Raw genomic sequence first — 18,124 nt, 5'->3', positions numbered from 1 at the left:
GTTGTTAATCCCACCACAGTGTCCGATTTCAAAAAAGGCTTTACGGTGAAACCAAATCAAATCAAATCAAATCAAATCAAATGTTATTTGTCACATACACATGGTTAGCAGTAACCACACCAAACGATTATGTTACGTCAATACCTAGTCACAGAAAAACACAGTCATTTTTCCAGCCAAAGAGAGGAGTCACAAAAAGCAGAAATAGAGATCAAATTAATCACTAACCTTTGATGATCTTCATCAGATGACACTCATAGGACTTCATGTTACACAATACATGTATGTTTTGTTCGATAAAGTTCATATTTATATCCAAATATCTCAGTTTACATTGGCGCGTTTACGTTCAGTAATGTTTTGCTTCCAAAACATGCGGTGATTTTGCAGAGCCACATCAATTTACAGAAATACTCATTATAAATGTTGATGAAAATACAAGTGTTATGCATGGAACTTTAGATAAACTTCTCCGCTGTTTCAGATTTTTAAAAAACTTTACCGAAAAAGCATAATCTGAGTACGGCGCTCTGACACAAAACAAGCCATAATGTTTCAACCGGAGAATTCCTTTGTCTTTAGAAAGGAAAAGGAACACAGCTACCTCTCATGGGAGCCCGTGTGATCAGCTCATGCCAGACACATGATTGAAAGAGCTCTCATTCCCTCCTCCTTCACGGTAGATGCCTGAAACAAGGTTCTACAAATTGTTGAAATCTAGTGGAAGCCTTAGGAAGTGCAATATGACCCCATAGACACTGTATATTCAATAGGCAATGAGTTGAAAAACTACAAACCTCAGATTTCCCACTTCCTGGTTGGATTTATTCTCAGGTTTTTGCCTGCCATATGAGTTCTGTTATACTCACAGACATCATTCAAACCGTTTTGGAAACTTCAAAGTGGTTTCTATCCAAATCTACTAATAATATGCATATCTTAGCTTCTGGGCGTGAGTAGCAGGCAGTTTACTCTGGGCACCTTATTAATCCAAGCTACTCAATACTGTCTCCCAGCCATATCTTGTCACCATGGAAATGCAGTGAGGCAGGGACACATAGCAAGAAGGTCCTCTGCTGCAGTGCTGATGCTTGGCTTCAGATCCAGATTGGGAGAGCAGAGGGAGAGAGAGAGGAGCATGCTCTTCATAACAGGGAGGAATTCAGAACCGAGTTAGGTGTGAGTAAATGGAACTTAATTCCCTTTTATGCACTTTTCTCTTTACACATACAGTATTCTGACCTTGAACTTAAGCATGAGGAAAAGGTTGTGCCAGCCAGCTATTTGTTTTGGTTGGAGATCACAGAAATGGAAGTGTGGCAGAGGTGTGTTTACGGATATGCATATTCTGACTTTGACTTCATTCCCTAATAATTCAACCACTTTTAAGGACGAGGAAACCATCAATAAGGTCGAACAGCCTGTCGGTTCCAAGTGGAAAAACATCTGCTTAATTTTTTTTGCGATTGTAAATATAAATGAAAATAGTTTTAGATCTATTTTACATCATGATCATTGGAGACAAATGTGAAACCAGTCATATTTCATTAAACTGAAAGCATATCAACATAACAGTCATGTATGCCCTTTTGCCATAGTGAAGTATGAAATCCTGTGCCTTTATGCAGAATTTAAATTGTATGTCCTTATAACTTGCAGAGATGAGATTTGGAGACTCAAACTATAGGCTTCTGTTAAAAAAAGTACAATTTTAATTGTGTTAAATTTTAGCCACTTTCATAAGCCACCGTCAGTAATGCCCACATACATTTATAACTGTCAATTTAGTTTTTAATTTCCTTCAATTTTGCATAATTCCATTACATTATTAGTGTACCTTTCTTTCCTCGGTCACGTTCTCGTGGTTGGTCTCCCAAGGATCACTATCAATAGGGGATCATATTAGGCTAACATATTACAAGTTGTGCAATAATTTGAGACATTTTTGAATCATCATGGAACGCGGTGACTGTTGTTGTCAAGAGGACTGGGCGTTGTCATCACAGTTGAATGATTAGTGAGTATTAGGGTAGATTTGACAATTGTTCAACCCCTGCTTTACATTTTTCTCACCTTCCAATATTTAATGGATTAAACAATTAAATATAGCAACTTAAAACTGTATTTTTGATTCATCAATTTATTTTGTGTGTAAAGTCTCTCTTACCTGTTTTTGAACCCTAAATAATCTACAAGATCAGAGTATTTTTAAATATACCAATTGGTGTTGAAAAAGAGACGAATATGCATTTATTTAGATGGCTTTATTTAATTGATCCCTAATATTATGAACCCGTTCTCTCGATTTAATCTAATGAGTCTGTCGAGAAAATTTGAATTAAAGGTACACGTATTTAAAGGGAATGTTTAAAATAAATGTACTGAAAACCCTGTTGAATGAAAACTCCACGAGATATTCTGTTGCCCAGCAAGTAGGAGGGTTTTCAGCAGTTGAATTAAACGTATTCAGTGCGCGCAATGGAACCACACCTGCAAAGCCTGTTCCTAAGTATGAATCAGCTCCACAGCCTAAAGCTACAGACAGACAGACAAACAGAGCCTTATTACCATCCAAATAGAGTGGAAAAACAGGCCAGGATAAGACTCAGAAGGCGATTTAACCTATACCTGAAGATGTGGACCACTATAGTGACAGTTCCAGTGAGAGAGAAATAGTGAATGTCCAATGGAAAATCATTACTGAGTGATATTGACGGTCTGGGAGTGATGACACTGTGTCATTTTATGACGGCTCCCTATCTGGATTGGGGCTATCACAAACAAGGGAAGACTCAGGGCAGTTTGTTCCCAAATAATGAAAAACAGCATGTTGTCTGGCATCGCCATGGAACATGAGAATGTGCTTATTATCATGTAACATGGGTTGTATGAATGACCAGTCGATGTATTAGGAAGAACACCCACACAAGTATTTTCACTAGGCTAACATCTGTACATTTGAAGTTGGAAATTCACATACACTTTGGTTGGAGTCATTAAAACTAATTTTCAACTACTCCACAAATGTATTCTTAACAAACTATAGCTTTGGCAAGTAATTTAGGACATCTACTTTGTGCATGACACAAGTAATTTTTCCAACAATTGTTTGCAGACAGATTATTTCACTTATAATTCACTGTATCACAATTCCAGTGGGTCTGAAGTTTACAAAGACGAAGTTGACTGTGCCTTTAAACATCTCGAAAAATTCCAGAAAACAATGTCATGGCTTTAGAAGCTTCTGATAGGCTAATTGACAATATGAGTCAATTGGAGGTGTACCTGTGGATGTATTTCAAGGCCTACCTTCAAACTCCGTGGCTCTTTGCTTGACATCATTGGAAAATCAAAAGAAATCAGCCAGATCTCCACAAGTTTGGTTCATCCTTGGGAGCAATTTCCAAGCGCCTGAAGGTACCATGTTCTCTGTACAAACAATAATAGTATGCAAGTATAAACACCATGGGACCACGCAGCTGTCATACCGCTCAGGAAGGAGACGCCTTATGTCTCCTACAGATAAATGTACTTTGGTGCAAAGTACAAATCAATCCCAGAACAAAAGCAAAGGACCTTGTGAAGATTCTGGAGGAAACAGGTACAAAAGTATCTATATCCACAGAAAAACGAGTCCTATATCGAGATAACCTAAAAGATCGCTCAGCAAGGAAGAAGCCACAGCTCCAAAACCGCCATAAAAAAAGCCAGACTACGGTTTGTAACTGCACATGGGGACAAAGATCATCATTTTTGGAGAAATGTCCTCTGGTCTGATGAAACAAAAATAGAACTGTTAGGCCATAATGACCATCGTTACGTTCGGAGGAAAAAGGGGGAGGCTTGCATGCTGAAGAACACCATCCAAACGTTAAGCACGGGGGTGGCAGCATCATGTTGTGGGGTGCAGGAGGGACTGAGGCAGGAAAAGTATGTGGATATATTGAAGCAACATCTCAGGAAGTTAAAGCTTGGTTGCAAATGGGTCTTCCAAATGGACAATGACCCCAAGCATACTTCCAAAGTTGTGGCAAAATGGTTTAAGGCTTAAGGACAACAAAGTCAAGGTATTGAAGTGGAAATCACTAAGCCCTGACCTCAATCCTATAGACAATTTGTGGGCAGAACTGAAAAAGCGTGTGCGAGCAAGGAGGCCTACAAACCTGACTCAGTTACACCAGCTCTGTCAGGAGGAATGGGCCAAAATTCACCCAACTTATTGCGGGAAGCTTGTAGAAGGCTACCCGAAACGTTTGACCCAAGTTCAACAATTGAAAGGCAATGCTACCAAATACTAATTGAGTGTTTGTAAACTTCTGACCCACTGGGAATGTAATGAAAGAAGTAAAAGCTGAAATAAATCATTCTCTCTACTATTATTCTGACATTTCACAATCTTAAAATAAAGTGGTGATCCTAACTGACCTAAGACAGGGAATTTTTACTAGGATTAAATGTCAGGAATTGTGAACATCTGAGTTATCTGAGTATTCGGCTAGCACGGAAACCAAACCGGCTGCGCGCATGCGCCATCGTGCATACATTTATGGACACCAAACGCGATCACGACACGCAGGTTAAAATATCAAAACAAACTCTGAACCAATTACATTAATTTGGGGACAAATGAATGTCCCCAAATTAAAGTTCACTATAAAATACTACAGTACTTACTATATGTAGTAAACTGTAGTACACTGTATAATACTATACTACACACTGTAGTGTCCTCGATCAAGGGTAGTGCATACTATAGAATATTGTCGTATAGTGTAGAATACTATAGTAAATATCCAAAACACAACACTTTTTTACTATAATAAATACGACAGTATTTAATTTGCATATATCTTGCCCATTCCCCTCCCCCATATCCAAATTTGTGAGAAACCTACATGCCATGTAAAGACCATATTGTTTTCCATACAAGTTATAGAAAAGAGCGGAAGTGCTAAACTATCTGTTTAGAAAACAGTACTACCTACGTACAAGTTATGGAAAATGTGCTCTTTCATTATTTCTCCAAGGAGAAAGCCTCCACTTCTAGGTCAAAGATAATACAACAAAAACACAATAGTAAATACTACAGTAATGTCTGCAAAAACATTACAGTCTGCAAAAACACTACATTAATTACTATAGTATATATTACAGTTTTCTTTTACTACAGTATTTATACTATAGTTAACTGTAAATACAACAGTATACTACTGTAAAGTCTGCGGAAAAAACACTACAGTGAATGCTATAGTATTTATACCATAGTATACTATAGTATTTTTTAATGTGGGTCTCTATAAGGTCCAAGGGTCTTAATCCATAACCCCATGGAGGGGTCACAGGGAGGAGGGGGTTTGACCTCAGAATGGTTCTGTTAGAGTTGATCGCTAGCCAATCAGGCCTGAGTCGGGAGGCGGCATGTAGAAAACAACTGTCAACAGGTCATTAGACGTAGAATCACAGACTGATGCATGGACAGATGGACGTGCACACACACCCTCACGCATGCACGCACCCGCACACAAACACACACAAACACACACACCTCTTTCTTTTGATGCACACTTCTATGTGTCGATATAATTATGGCCAAACAGTGGGTGGAAGGAGGGGAATAGTGTCCATGAACGAATCAGAGCGTGGAAATGATTTGCTCTGTCTGGTTTGCTACATCTATTGGGTGCAATCACTGAGGGGATCAGGGACAAGGGGGAAATCACACAGACACGCAAGGACACACACACACACGCACGCGCACACACACACACACACACACACACACACACACACACACACACACACACACACACACACACACACACACACACACACACACACACACACACACACACACACACACACACACACACACACACACACACACACACACACACACACACAGACGATCTGCTAATGGGTCCGAAGGTCGGAGAAAACAGATTTCCCGTTAAAGCTCCCTGGGAATCCAGAGCTGGCAGGGGGAAATGTGCTCAGAGAGAATTCAGACAGTTGTCTATTTAGCCCTGTAGCCACCTGGTGGTACTTACCCACAGCCCCTCTCTTTGACGATCTACAGTACATAGATAATATGATGTATTGTCTGGCAAAGGTGTGGGCCACAAAGGGCTGCCTGCTTGGTTAATATTAATTCAATGTTTCTATCATGCTAAACACATGATTTGATTATATAGTATGACAGATAAACCAAGCCACGACGGATTTGAGTTAGGCTACATCCTTTTTCTCTGCCGCAGAGAGAAATAGCAGGCACTGAAAGAAAAGCCTCTGCCTGTGCTACTCACCCAGCAAGCTGCCTGGTGCACTCCATCACCATGGTTTCACCAGACATCAATCATCACATCCAGTCTCAATACCCTCCTCCAGAATGGCTGCTGTAAACCGATCCACCCATCAATACCAGGGGAGAAACTCCATTCAGTACACTAAATCATCAAGTCAAAGCTTGTTTGATGATTATTGTTGTCTGTATATTTAGCTGCTCTTTGAGCAGTCTTTACAGTAACTAGCAATTGGTAGTCATACAGTTAAACAAATATTGATGTGCATAAATTATAATTCACCCTGTCAGCTTGCATTTTTGGCAATCATGTTTCATAGGCCTCTAAATAGAAAAAACGGAGTACAAAGTCTTGGCCAACAGAGAGCTATGGAGCCATACAACAGCTCTATCACAAGGCTATGAACAGGTAGCTTGCTGGTGCTCCATGTCTAGCTGCAGACCAGACTGATGGACAAACTGCGTCAGCTCTGTCTCCTGTGCTGTTCAACCAGGTGATGCAGATTACATCCCCGGCATGACATCTGCCACTGACAACACAATAACAGCAAATCCATATGAAACCTGCTGGGTGTGGATCTATTGGGTGTGGATCTATTGAACCAATTAATTGACTGATTTGTTTATGCCCTTAAGACATCATTGTCTCACTATGTATTTTGTATTTTGTAATGATTTACAGGTCAAAGCAGCATTGTGATCAGCGCAGTGCTGTCAATGGACTCACTCATATCAACACGTATGCCTCAGATATTTTTGGTATATCATTCGCAAATTTTACAATGTGGTGAACAGCTCCTTGTTTAGTAGGAAAGTTATCACACAGGTCAAATTAGCTGTAGAATGTCATAAGTTATGGGCCTGTGAAAGCCAATTTGGGCATTCCACACTGAGGGAGTATGCACTGATGCAGTCACCCATCCACTATGTCCCACCGAGGTGCCAGTGACTGGGCTGCTGAGGCGAGAAGAGTGGGATTGGTCTATGGTGGTCGACCCCCTTTCATCCGCTCTCCCAGCCCAGTGAGGGTGCATGCCACTGAGGCACACACACCATGACCACGGGGCGTACACCAGCTGAGACCAGGCTAGACCTGGAGGACATAGAGGAGCAGGGGATCCCTCCAGGCAGACACACTGTAGAGGGACTACTGGAGGAAGTAGTGGAGGTAGAGGCAGAGGAACCAGCTCAGGAGGAGGACTCCACCCACAGTGACATTAGGTTTCTGGTCAAGAACAGGGACCCAAGGGGAGTCAACAAGTATCTAAAGGTAACTGACACACACAGCAGCACAGCCCGGTAAACAGTGAGGTACAGTGCCTTGCAAAAGTATTCATCCCCTTTGGCATTTTTTCCTATTTTGTTGCATTAAAACCTGTAATTGAAATGGATTTTTATCTAGATTTCATGTAATGGACATACACAAAATAGTCCAAATTGGTGAAGTGAAATGAAAAAAAAAATACTTGGTTCAAAAGAGTAACAAAGTAAATAAATGGAAAAGTGGGACGTGCATATGTATTCACCCCCTTTGCTATGAAGCCCCTAAATAAGATCTGGTGCAACCAATTACCTTCAGAAGTCACATAATTAGTTAAATACAGTCCACCTGTGTGCAATCTAAGTGTCACATGATCTCAGTATATATACAGCTGTTCTGAAAGGCCCCAGAGTCTGCAACACCGCTAAGCAAGGGGCACCACCAAGCTAGCGGCACCATGAAGACCAAGGAGCTCTCTAAACAGGTCAGGGACAAAGTTGTGGAGAAGTACAGATCAGGGTTGGGTTATAAAAAAATATCTACAACTTTGATCATCCCCCGGAGCACCATTTACGCCATTATAAAATATGTTAAAGAATATGGCACCACAACAAACCTGCCAAGAGAGGGCCGCCCACCAAAACTCATGGACCAGACAAGAAGGGCATCAATCAGAGAGGCAACAAAGAGACAAATGATAACCCTGAACGAGCTGAAAAGCTCCACAGCAGATATTAGAGTATCTGTCCATACGACCACTTTAAGCCACACACTCCACAGAGCTGGGCTTTATGAAAGAGTGGCCAGAAAAAAAGTCATTGCTTAAAGAAGAAAATAAGCAAACACGTTTGGTATTTGCCAAAAGGCATGTGGGAGACTCCCCAAACATATGGAAGAATTTTTGCTTTTTGTCCATCAAGGAAAACGCTATGTCTGGCGCAAACCCAACATCTCCCATCACCCCGAGAATACCATTCACACTGTGAAGCATGGTGGTGGCAGCATCAATCATGCTGTGGGGATGTTTTTCACCGTTGGGGACTGGGAAAACTGGTCGGAATAGAAGGATTGATGGATGGCGCTGAATACAGGAAAATTATTGAGGGAAACCTGTTTCAGTCTCCCAGAGATTTGAGACTGGGACGGAGGTTCACCTTCCAGCAGTACAATGACCCTAAGCATACTGCTAAAGCAACACTAGAGTGGTTTAAGGGGAAACATTTAAATATCTTGGAATGGCCAAAGCTCAGCCCTCAATCCAATTGAGAATCTGTGGTATGACTTAAAGATTGCTGTACACCAGCGGAACCCATCCAAATTGAAGGAGCTGGAGCAGTTTTGCCTTGAAGAATGGGCAAAGATCCCAGTAGCTAGATGTGCCAAGCTTATAGAGACATACCCCAAGATACTTGCAGCTGTAATTGCTGCAAAAGGTGGCTCTACAAAGTATTGACTTTGGGAGGGTTATGCACGCTCAAGTTTTCTGTTTTTTTGTCTGATTTCTTGTTTGTTTCACAATTAAAAATATTTTTCATCCTCAAAGTGTTAGACATGTTGTGTAAATCAAATTATACAAACCCCTCAAAAATCTATTTTCATTACAGGTTGTAAGGCAACAAAATAGGAAAAATTCCAAGGGGGTGAATACTTTCGCAAGCCAATGTAAAGTGGAGGTTTAGACAGATTGTACTCTGTGGGAGATAAAAGCACTACATGTGTTTGCACATACTCCACACACAGTACCACACATCCTCTGTCTGTTGACTCCAGATAACGGAAGGGGAGGTTTAAACACAGGGACGAAGTAAGAGAGACACTATGGAAACAATCACATAATGATGTTCTGACATACTCTGGAAATGTTATAGTTGAGATAGGAACTCATTTGGAAAGATTTTGGTCGCATACATAGTGCTGTGTACACCATGAGCCGTTAATGGTCGACTTGTTATGTAATGTCTATATAATGTATACATTGTTCAGTGGTATGGATTAACTGCCTAGCATTTTATTGAGATGAGCACTCGTTTATCTTAATTCCCATATCTTTAATGATACACTGGACATACATCTGGAGGCAATAGGAAGGGAGATCTGCCATCCAACGAAGTGGAATCTGATGTTGGAAAGCAGTGTGTTGAGCGATGCTGACCTTGTGTGGCCACAGTTAGAACAGTGCCTTGTATGTCATCTCAAAGATCAGTACTCCTTTCCCACTTCAAGGCTCTATTCAATCTGTATTGCTGAAGTGTTACAGATTGGGCGATAGCAATGTAAAGGTCATTGCCGATTGAGCTGACATATGCAGCGTTTACTGTGAATGCCGTCTCTGCTAAAATGGGAACGTTGACTTTAAATTTGAATCACACAGTAATGCTGAACTTCAGTGATACAGATTGAATAGAGCCTTAAGTCTCATTGTAATGTGGTTACTTCAGTAAGTGCTACAATGGTTCTATGGTTCCCCTGCATCCAAGTTCTGAATGTTATTGGTGAGAAAATACAGTTTTTATGGAGAACCTCCTTTTTCTGACCATACCTATACATAGACCTTCACTAAAGCCCCATGCTAAAGAGAGCTTCCACCAGGCCGTGCCCAGACTGACTGTAGACTCTGTGTCTCCTGAGGTGACCTTTGAGGACGTGATAGCAGAGCCCCCCTCGGTGCGGAGCTTCGATAAGGTGTGGCTGTGGAGCCACGCCCTATTTGAGGTGTCCCGTCTCTGGTTCTACCGGCTGATCTCCCTCCTCCTGGCCGTGCCCGTCTCTCTGGTAGCAGGGATCCTCTTCGCTGTCTTCAGCTGCCTACATATCTGGTGGGTCCTCTCACCTTTGAAGTCCTTTGACGTGATCTACTCAATGTTTTCAGTTAGTGCTTGATGGAGTTGAACGATGTGCTTGGGGTTTCAATGCATGGTGTATAGTATAAGGGCTCTATTCAATCCGTATTGTGGATGTTCAGCTTTACAGCGAGATTTAAATTTAAAGGGCAATGTTGCCACTTTAGCAGAGACTGCATTCACGGTAAACACTGCATACAGTATGTCGGCTCAATCGGAAATTACCTTTACATTTCTATCGTGGAATCTGTAACGATTCAGCTTTACAGATTGAATATAGCCCTAAATGATCTTAAAGTGACATTGACCTAGCCTGTTTATGCTCACTCTTTGTCTGTTTGTCTGTTTCCAGGCTGATCATGCCCTTTATTCAGCTCTTCCTGATCAACATGCACTGGGTTCAGACTGTGTGGGGCAGTGTATTGGACATCGCCATCGCTCCCTTCTTTAAGAGTATGGGGAAGTGCTGCAGTAGCATCAATGTCCGACTGGCCAGGGACTGATGTTGGGCTCTGCCACCTTCTATGGGAGTGTGGAGGGAGTGTGGATGGAGTGGGCTGGGTTGGGTTGATGCACACTACATATGAACTGTTTGTTTGCAATCATGTCTCAATCTCTAAGAAAAATAATGTTGCTGCCTTCTACTCTGCAAAGAACAAATTTAAAAAAGTAGAACTTGTAATTGTTTAGTAAATATATGAAATGAAGTTACGTGAATTAGACAGTATCTAAAAAAATATGTAATTTATGTGTTTTCTATTTTGCTTAGTACATTCAGAACTGTTATTGGTAATGTACTATCGTACTCAATTGAATCTCTAAACCACAACTTGAAAGAAAGTTGTTAGCAATTTAGATTAAACATAATGCAGCACAGACACGTGCACGCGCACACACACGTACATGCACACACCCAATCACACACACAAATTCCACATGCTGGTGTAAAGGAAAAATTCCTCCTGACAGAACAGATTATGTGGCCAGTGATGCATGTTTTTCCCCAGTAAAATAGGGGTATGGAATTACATTTCCTCCACTGACTGGCCAATTATTTTTCTGTCTCAGGGAAATAATGGTTCAGGCTCTAAAAATGAATGCTATTTCTTTGTTCCAGAGTGGTTGTCAAGAGATTGTGTAAATTCTGCTGATCTGATGCATCCTCTTAACCGAGGTGCCGTAATGACTGGTTGTGTGATCTAGTTGTCCCTGTTAGAATTTAGAATCCAGGTAGATTCAAAGCTCAGTTTGGGATTAAAATCTATCTGCCCATGTTTAGTAGAACAGAAGTAAGAGCATAGTTGCAGGTTCTAAAATTGGCTCAAACTGAGATACTAATTTGTTTCTGGACCTACCTACAGTATAGGCTTAGGCAATTATACCTGCAAATTGCTCTAGCAAATTGCTCTAGCAGTTCAAATTATGCAAATGCACACTACCGTACGCACTCATTGGGATTTCTAGCCTTTCGCAAACACTGCAATTCTCTGGAGCATGGATCTGTTCGGAGATATAGTAGGCGAAAGGGCCAAACTTGTGAAGCAACTCCTTTTGTGATACATTTGGTTCATTTTCAAGGGAAATTGCAGTGACACGTACATATACCCCGGGGATACATTCTTCAACTTCAACTGGGATTGCAATAAAAAACTTTAGTTATCTGATGGACCGTACTGTTCTGTAAAGAAGTCAACAGCAATGTCAAAACATCTAGGAATCTTAGATGACCAATTGTACTGCTTTGCTTAGTGTTTTCTCCTTTGCCATCTGTCTGTCTGGCTATTTATCTACCTACCTACCTGAATGTCTGTCTGTCTGTCTGTCTGTCTGTCTGTCTGTCTGTCTGTCTGTCTGTCTGTCTGTCTGTCTGTCTGTCTGTCTGTCTGTCTGTCTGTCTGTCTGTCTGTCTGTCTGTCTGTCTGTCTGTCTGTCTGTCTGTCTGTCTGTCTGTCTGTCTGTCTGTCTGTCTGTCTGTCCGTCTGTCTGTCCGTCCGTCCGTCCGTCCGTCCGTCCGTCCGTCCGTCCGTCCGTCCGTCCGTCCGTCCGTCCGTCCGTCCGTCCGTCCGTCCGTCCGTCTGTCTCTCGCTTGTCTGCCTGCCTGTAGGTCTGTGTTGTGTGCCAGCTGTCTATCTGTCTGTCGGTCTGTCTGTCTGTCTGTCTGTCTGTCTGTCTGTCTGTCTGTCTGTCTGTCTGTCTGTCTGTCTGTCTGTCTGTCTGTCCGTCCGTCTGTCTGTCTCTCGCTTGTCTGCCTGCCTGTAGGTCTGTGTTGTGTGCCAGCTGTCTATCTGTCTGTCGGGCAGGACCTGCTGCAGTCAATTTACAGTACTGACACACAGGAGACACAGACGGGTGCACTGTGACACTCAGGGATCTATTTCTATCCCTTCTACTCCTATGTGCCCCGACCCCCAGACCCCGGCCCCCAGCCCCACTCCTCCTCTCACACCATGCTGAGAATATACTCCTCTAATTGGATTGGCTCCTGCTCACACGCACTCTGATCCCATTCCACCACTCTCGCTCCTTCTCTCCCTTTCTCCCTCTCTCTGTCTCTCTGTCCAAAGGGAAATGGGGCAGGGAACATTATCAAGCCACTGCTCTGCTGTAAAGTCACACTTCATCCATGCAGTCTTTTTTGCATACTACTGGACAGTGTCTGTGATGTAGATAAATAGCAACAGGTTTACAATAGTGATAATCTGCTATTACTGTTACTTGCTTAGCTTCCTCTTCTTTCCCCCTCCTCTTCCTCCCTATTTTCCATATCATCATAATGTATCTATGGTCTTGTTTATGCAACAAGCAAATATAGAATGTAATGACTGATTGGGACAACTGAAACAAGGAATCCTACAGTAAATCAGATAATCCATTTATTTTGAGAGAGTATTGACTTTTATAGGGGAATGTATAATGATGTCATAATTTCAAATAATGTGCATGTGCATAATGTGCATGTGAGAGTGACCACTATTTTTTGGGGTCCACTGTGGGTCATAAGGCCCGGGGGGGTGTGGTATACGGCCAATAAACCATGGCTAAGGGCTGTTCTTATGCACAATGCAATGCGGAGTGCAGGGATACAGCTCTTAGCCGTGGTATATTGTCCATATACCACAAACCCCAGAGATACCTTATTGCTATTATAAACTGATTACCAATGTAAATGTCATACCGGTGGTATACTTTCAGCCAATCAGCATTCAGGGCTTGAACCAACCAGTTTATAAATAGGCTTATTGTTAATTTTATGGGGTCAAATCTGCTTACTCATGGTAATCTTGAACTAGTTAATCAAAACATTTGTATTTATTTGAACATATTATTTTCTTCACCTTGAAATTGGGAAATAGTTACAATTGTGATGTAGGCTAGGTTTTATAGTAGATCAGTGAGAAAAAACGTAGTCATGCATTTAAATTCCATATAAGGCAGCAAAATGTGAGACTTGTGCCAGGGGTTGTACTGTACATTTCCAATAGTCACAGTGTGCATGTCAACATCACAGGGTTGTTTCACTTCAGAACCTTATCACGGGTCAGATAAGGACGGTGGTTGCTATGACATTAGTTTCTTGTTTTTCGAACAACATTACTGTATCTTTATTGTTATTTATCATCTTTGAAAGTTATTCAATGTATCTTCCTACATTTGTTGATTAAGGCAGGTAAAACTGAGGTTTTAACTTTGAAGAAGTGACTATACAAAACATTTGTAGTGAGGAGAGTAACCAGCATGTTTTCTGGGACACTAGTTGTCATATTTGGTCTCTTAGCCTACTGGTCATTCTGTATTATATTACGTAACTATCCATGTAAGTCTGGTAAAGTGCTGCAGTACAAATGCAGGTGAATAAGAGAAGCAATGGGAGGAAGAAAGCAAGAAGACAACAGCTGAGGTTGGAGCTCTGGCTTGTTTTTTTGTACTGTTCCAACCATCGTCAGCTTCCTCTTGAGGAGCTCCTGTCCCAGCTTGTGCGAAGTCAAAAAGTTAGCGCATGTGATGTTGTGGCCACTGGGTCCCTGTGTCATGTTCAGGACAACCCGCGTCCCTTGATTCTTGTCAGGGACTCTGCAATCTGGCTTCCCCATATACACTTGCAAGTTCCACGCATATGATGAAGCAGCATCACAGGCAGTCCAGATCTATATTCCAAATTTTGTGGATTTAGACGGTATGTACTGTCTGAAGGGGCAGCGGCCCTAAATGGCAAGCTGCTCATCAACAGTAATGTTGGGCCCTGGGTTGTAAAACAGGCGAAGCGGATAATCCTGGAAATAATGTGGAAGTTTTCCAGAGACATTGTTGCATGGAAAAGTTATCTGCCAGTTTCTGCATCCCACAGGGATTCTGTGGATTCCCCTTTGGATCTGAAAACACCATCAAGGATAAGGACCCCAAAGTATGCATGTAAATTAGTTTGGTCCATCTCCTTCCATCTCTCTCCAAAAACACACCTTCCCTCCAGATTAGTGCAGTCCAGAATGATTTTCTGGATGGTGTCTGGGATAAAAGAAGACTTTATGTCCTGCACATGAGTAACATGAGTAACATGAGTAACAGCCATCCTCTTCGGCCCTGGTTGCATCCTTATCATATTAGCAGCCATGCAGGGTGGCTAATTCTTTGGGCAAGAAGACCATTACATTTCACAATGTTTCGACATCCATATTTCTCCTGCAGGCTGCTGATTAGCTGGTTGCTGATGGGCTGGTCCTGGGGCTGGCTGAGGGTCAATCTCATCCTCTTCTTCCACCTCACTGTCAGTCTCCGAATTGACAGACATGATCCTCATATTTGGAAAATTCTTCATTTTCCAAAGTGGAAGACATTCCTTCCACACTAGCTTCTCTCTCTGCAAAAAAAATTCTAAGGCTCTCTGAGCAGAGATTCTTTTTGCCATGCTAATTTATTTCTTGGTAAGGAGCCACACATGCAAAGCTGTTTATTGGTTGTGTCCCTCCCTCAATTTGTTCCTGGCTGGGCTGGTGAATACTGAATTTAAAAAAAATGTATTGAAATAATGTATCAAAATAATGTATTGTAATAACATTGTGCAGGTTCCTGCAAGACATTGCGTAGTTTCACACACTACAAAGGGTAAAGAGTGTGAGAAAAGCGGGAGACAGGCAGGTTCTTGGTGCTATGTTGAAACAGCAGGCCCAGGGAGGAGGAAGAACAGAGTGAAGGCATACAGCAAACCTTTTTGTTACATTTGAACTTGTTTACACCTACACACACTTTTTTTATTACCCTCGGATTCAGTGGACTCGAACACCACCTATGTAATATAAATGTGTAGGGGGGTGCACACTGTGCACTCAATGAAAATATGTTATTTTACATGTTCTTCACAGAAAATGAGCCAAGGCCAATGAGTCTCAGGTTGAAAGAAGTATTAATTGTATCATTTTCTTCTAATATACATTGAAAATGGGTCCCACAGACCCGAACACCACACAAGGGTCAACACATAGTTATTGTAACACCTCATCGGGCAGACATCAGATTAACATCCAATTGGTTACTATTTGATTTTGTAACCATTGACAATCATTGATTGATCATCAAAATTCTTGGTCCGGTTAAGTTTATGGGCCCACTTTTCACAACAACAACAAAATATGCCATATTGTCAAACATCTTGAGGCCATAATACACACCAGTGAAAAGTCTGGACACACCTTCTCATTCAAGGGTTTTTCTTTATGTTTACTATTTGCTCTATTGTATAATAATAGTGAAGACATCAAAACTATGAAATCACACATACAGAATCATGTAGTAACCAAAAAAGCGCTAAACAAATGAAAATATATTTTAGATTGTATATTCTTCAAAGTAGCCACCCTTTGCCTTGATGACAGCTTGGCAAACTCTTGGCATTATCTCAACCAGCTTCACCTGGAATGCTTTTCATTCACTCACTCATTCATTCATTCATTCCAACTCATCCCAAACCATCTCAATTGGGTTGAGGTCAGGTGATTGTGGAGGCCAGGTCATCTGATGCAGCACTCCATCACTCTCGTTTTTGGTCAAATAGCCCTTACATCGCCTGGAGGCGTGTTGGGTCATTGTCCTGTTGAAAATATGTGATAGTAATAGTGATAGTACCACTAAGCTCAAATCGCTGCAGAATGCTGTGGTAGCAATGCTGGTTAAGTGTCCCTTGAACTGTAAATAAATCACCAACAGTGTCACGAGCAAAGCACCACCACACCATCACACCTCCTCCTCCATGCTTCAAGGTAGGAACCACACATGCAGAGATCATCCGTTCACCTACTCAGCGTCTCACAAAGACAAGGCGGTTGGAACCAAAAATCTCAAATGTGGACAGATTTCCACAGGTCTAATGTTCATTGCTCGTGTTTCTTGGCCCAAGCAAGTCTCTTCTTATTATTGCTGTCCTTTAGTAGTGGTTTCTTTGCATCAATTCAACCATGAAGGCCTGATTCACGCAGTCTCCTGAACAGTTGATGTTGAGATGTGTCTGTTACTTGAACTCTGTGAAGCATTTATTTGGGCTGCAATTTCTGAGGCTGGTGACTCTAATTGACTTATCCTCTGCAACAGAGGTAACTCTGGGTCTTCCTTTCCGGTGACGGTCCTCACGAGAGCCAGTTTCCTCATAGCGCTTGATGGTTTTTGCGACTGCACTTGAAGAAACTTTCAAAGTTATTGACATTTTCCGTATTGACTGACCTTCATGTCTTAAAGTAATGATAGACTGTCATTTCTCTTTGCTAATTTGAGCTGTTCTTGACATAATATGGACTTGGCCTTTTACCAAGTACGGCTATCTTCTGTATACCACACATACCTTGTCACAACACAACTGATTGTCTCAAATGCATTAAGAAGGAAAGATTTCATAAATGTACTTTTAACAAGGCACACCTGTTAATTGAAATGCATTCCAGATGACTACCACATGAAGCTGTTTGAGAGAATGCCAAGCGTGTGCAAAGCTGTCATCAAGGCAAAGGGTGGCTACTTTGAAGAATCTCAAATATGAAATATATTTTGATTTGTTTACTACATGATTCCATATGTGTTATTTCATAGTTTTGATGTCTTCACCACTATTCTACAATGTAGAACATTTTACAAATAAACCCTGTAATGAGTAGGTGTGTCCAAACCTTTGACTGGTACTGTATATAATATGCACGAAACAAAAATATAAACGCAACATGTAAATTCATGGTCCCATGTTTCATGAGCTGAAATAAAAGATCCCAGAAATGTTCCATATGCACAAAAAGCTTATTTATCTGACATTTTGTGAACAAATTTGATTACATCCCTGTTAGGTATAATTTTTCCTTTGCCAAGATAATCCATCCACCTGACAGGTGTGGCCGATTAACAAGCTGATTAAACAGCATGATCATCACACAGGTGCACCTTACGCTGGGGACAATAAAAGGCCACTCTGACATGTGCAGTTTTGTCACACAACACAATGCCACAGATATTTCACGTTTTGCAATCCACAGGCCACAATCAACAGCCTGATCAACACTATGCGAAGGAGATGTGTCATGCTGCATGTGGCAAATGGTGGTTACAGCTGATACTAACGGGTTTTCTGATCAATTTTATTCAAAGATCTGTGACCAACAGATCCCTGATTAGGGCATAATTAGGGCATAATTTATTTATTTCAATTGACAGATTTCTTTATATGAACTGTAACCATGCAAATCTTTGACATTA

The 18,124-nt window shown here is 41.5% G+C and overlaps 1 protein-coding gene and 1 long non-coding RNA gene across 2 annotated transcripts in view; both read left to right on the top strand.

Moving 5' to 3' along the window:
- LOC135560234 (uncharacterized) overlaps positions 1-18,124 on the top strand; it is a 48,493-nt gene that overhangs the window by 27,602 nt on the left and 2,767 nt on the right. The gene's annotated exons all lie outside the window — the stretch shown is intronic.
- Positions 7,353-10,918, top strand: LOC115115861 (caveolin-2-like). The gene is made up of 3 exons (XM_029644344.1): positions 7,353-7,568; positions 10,188-10,375; positions 10,752-10,918. The coding sequence occupies exons 1-3, from the start codon at positions 7,353-7,355 to the stop codon at positions 10,900-10,902; spliced, it is 555 nt and encodes a 184-aa protein (XP_029500204.1). The 3' UTR covers positions 10,903-10,918.

This window comes from Oncorhynchus nerka, linkage group LG15, assembly GCF_034236695.1.
Source record: "Oncorhynchus nerka isolate Pitt River linkage group LG15, Oner_Uvic_2.0, whole genome shotgun sequence".
Classification (NCBI taxonomy): domain Eukaryota; kingdom Metazoa; phylum Chordata; class Actinopteri; order Salmoniformes; family Salmonidae; genus Oncorhynchus; species Oncorhynchus nerka.
Note: the sequence above shows the minus strand (reverse complement) of the source record. Positions and strands in the feature narration are given on the sequence as shown.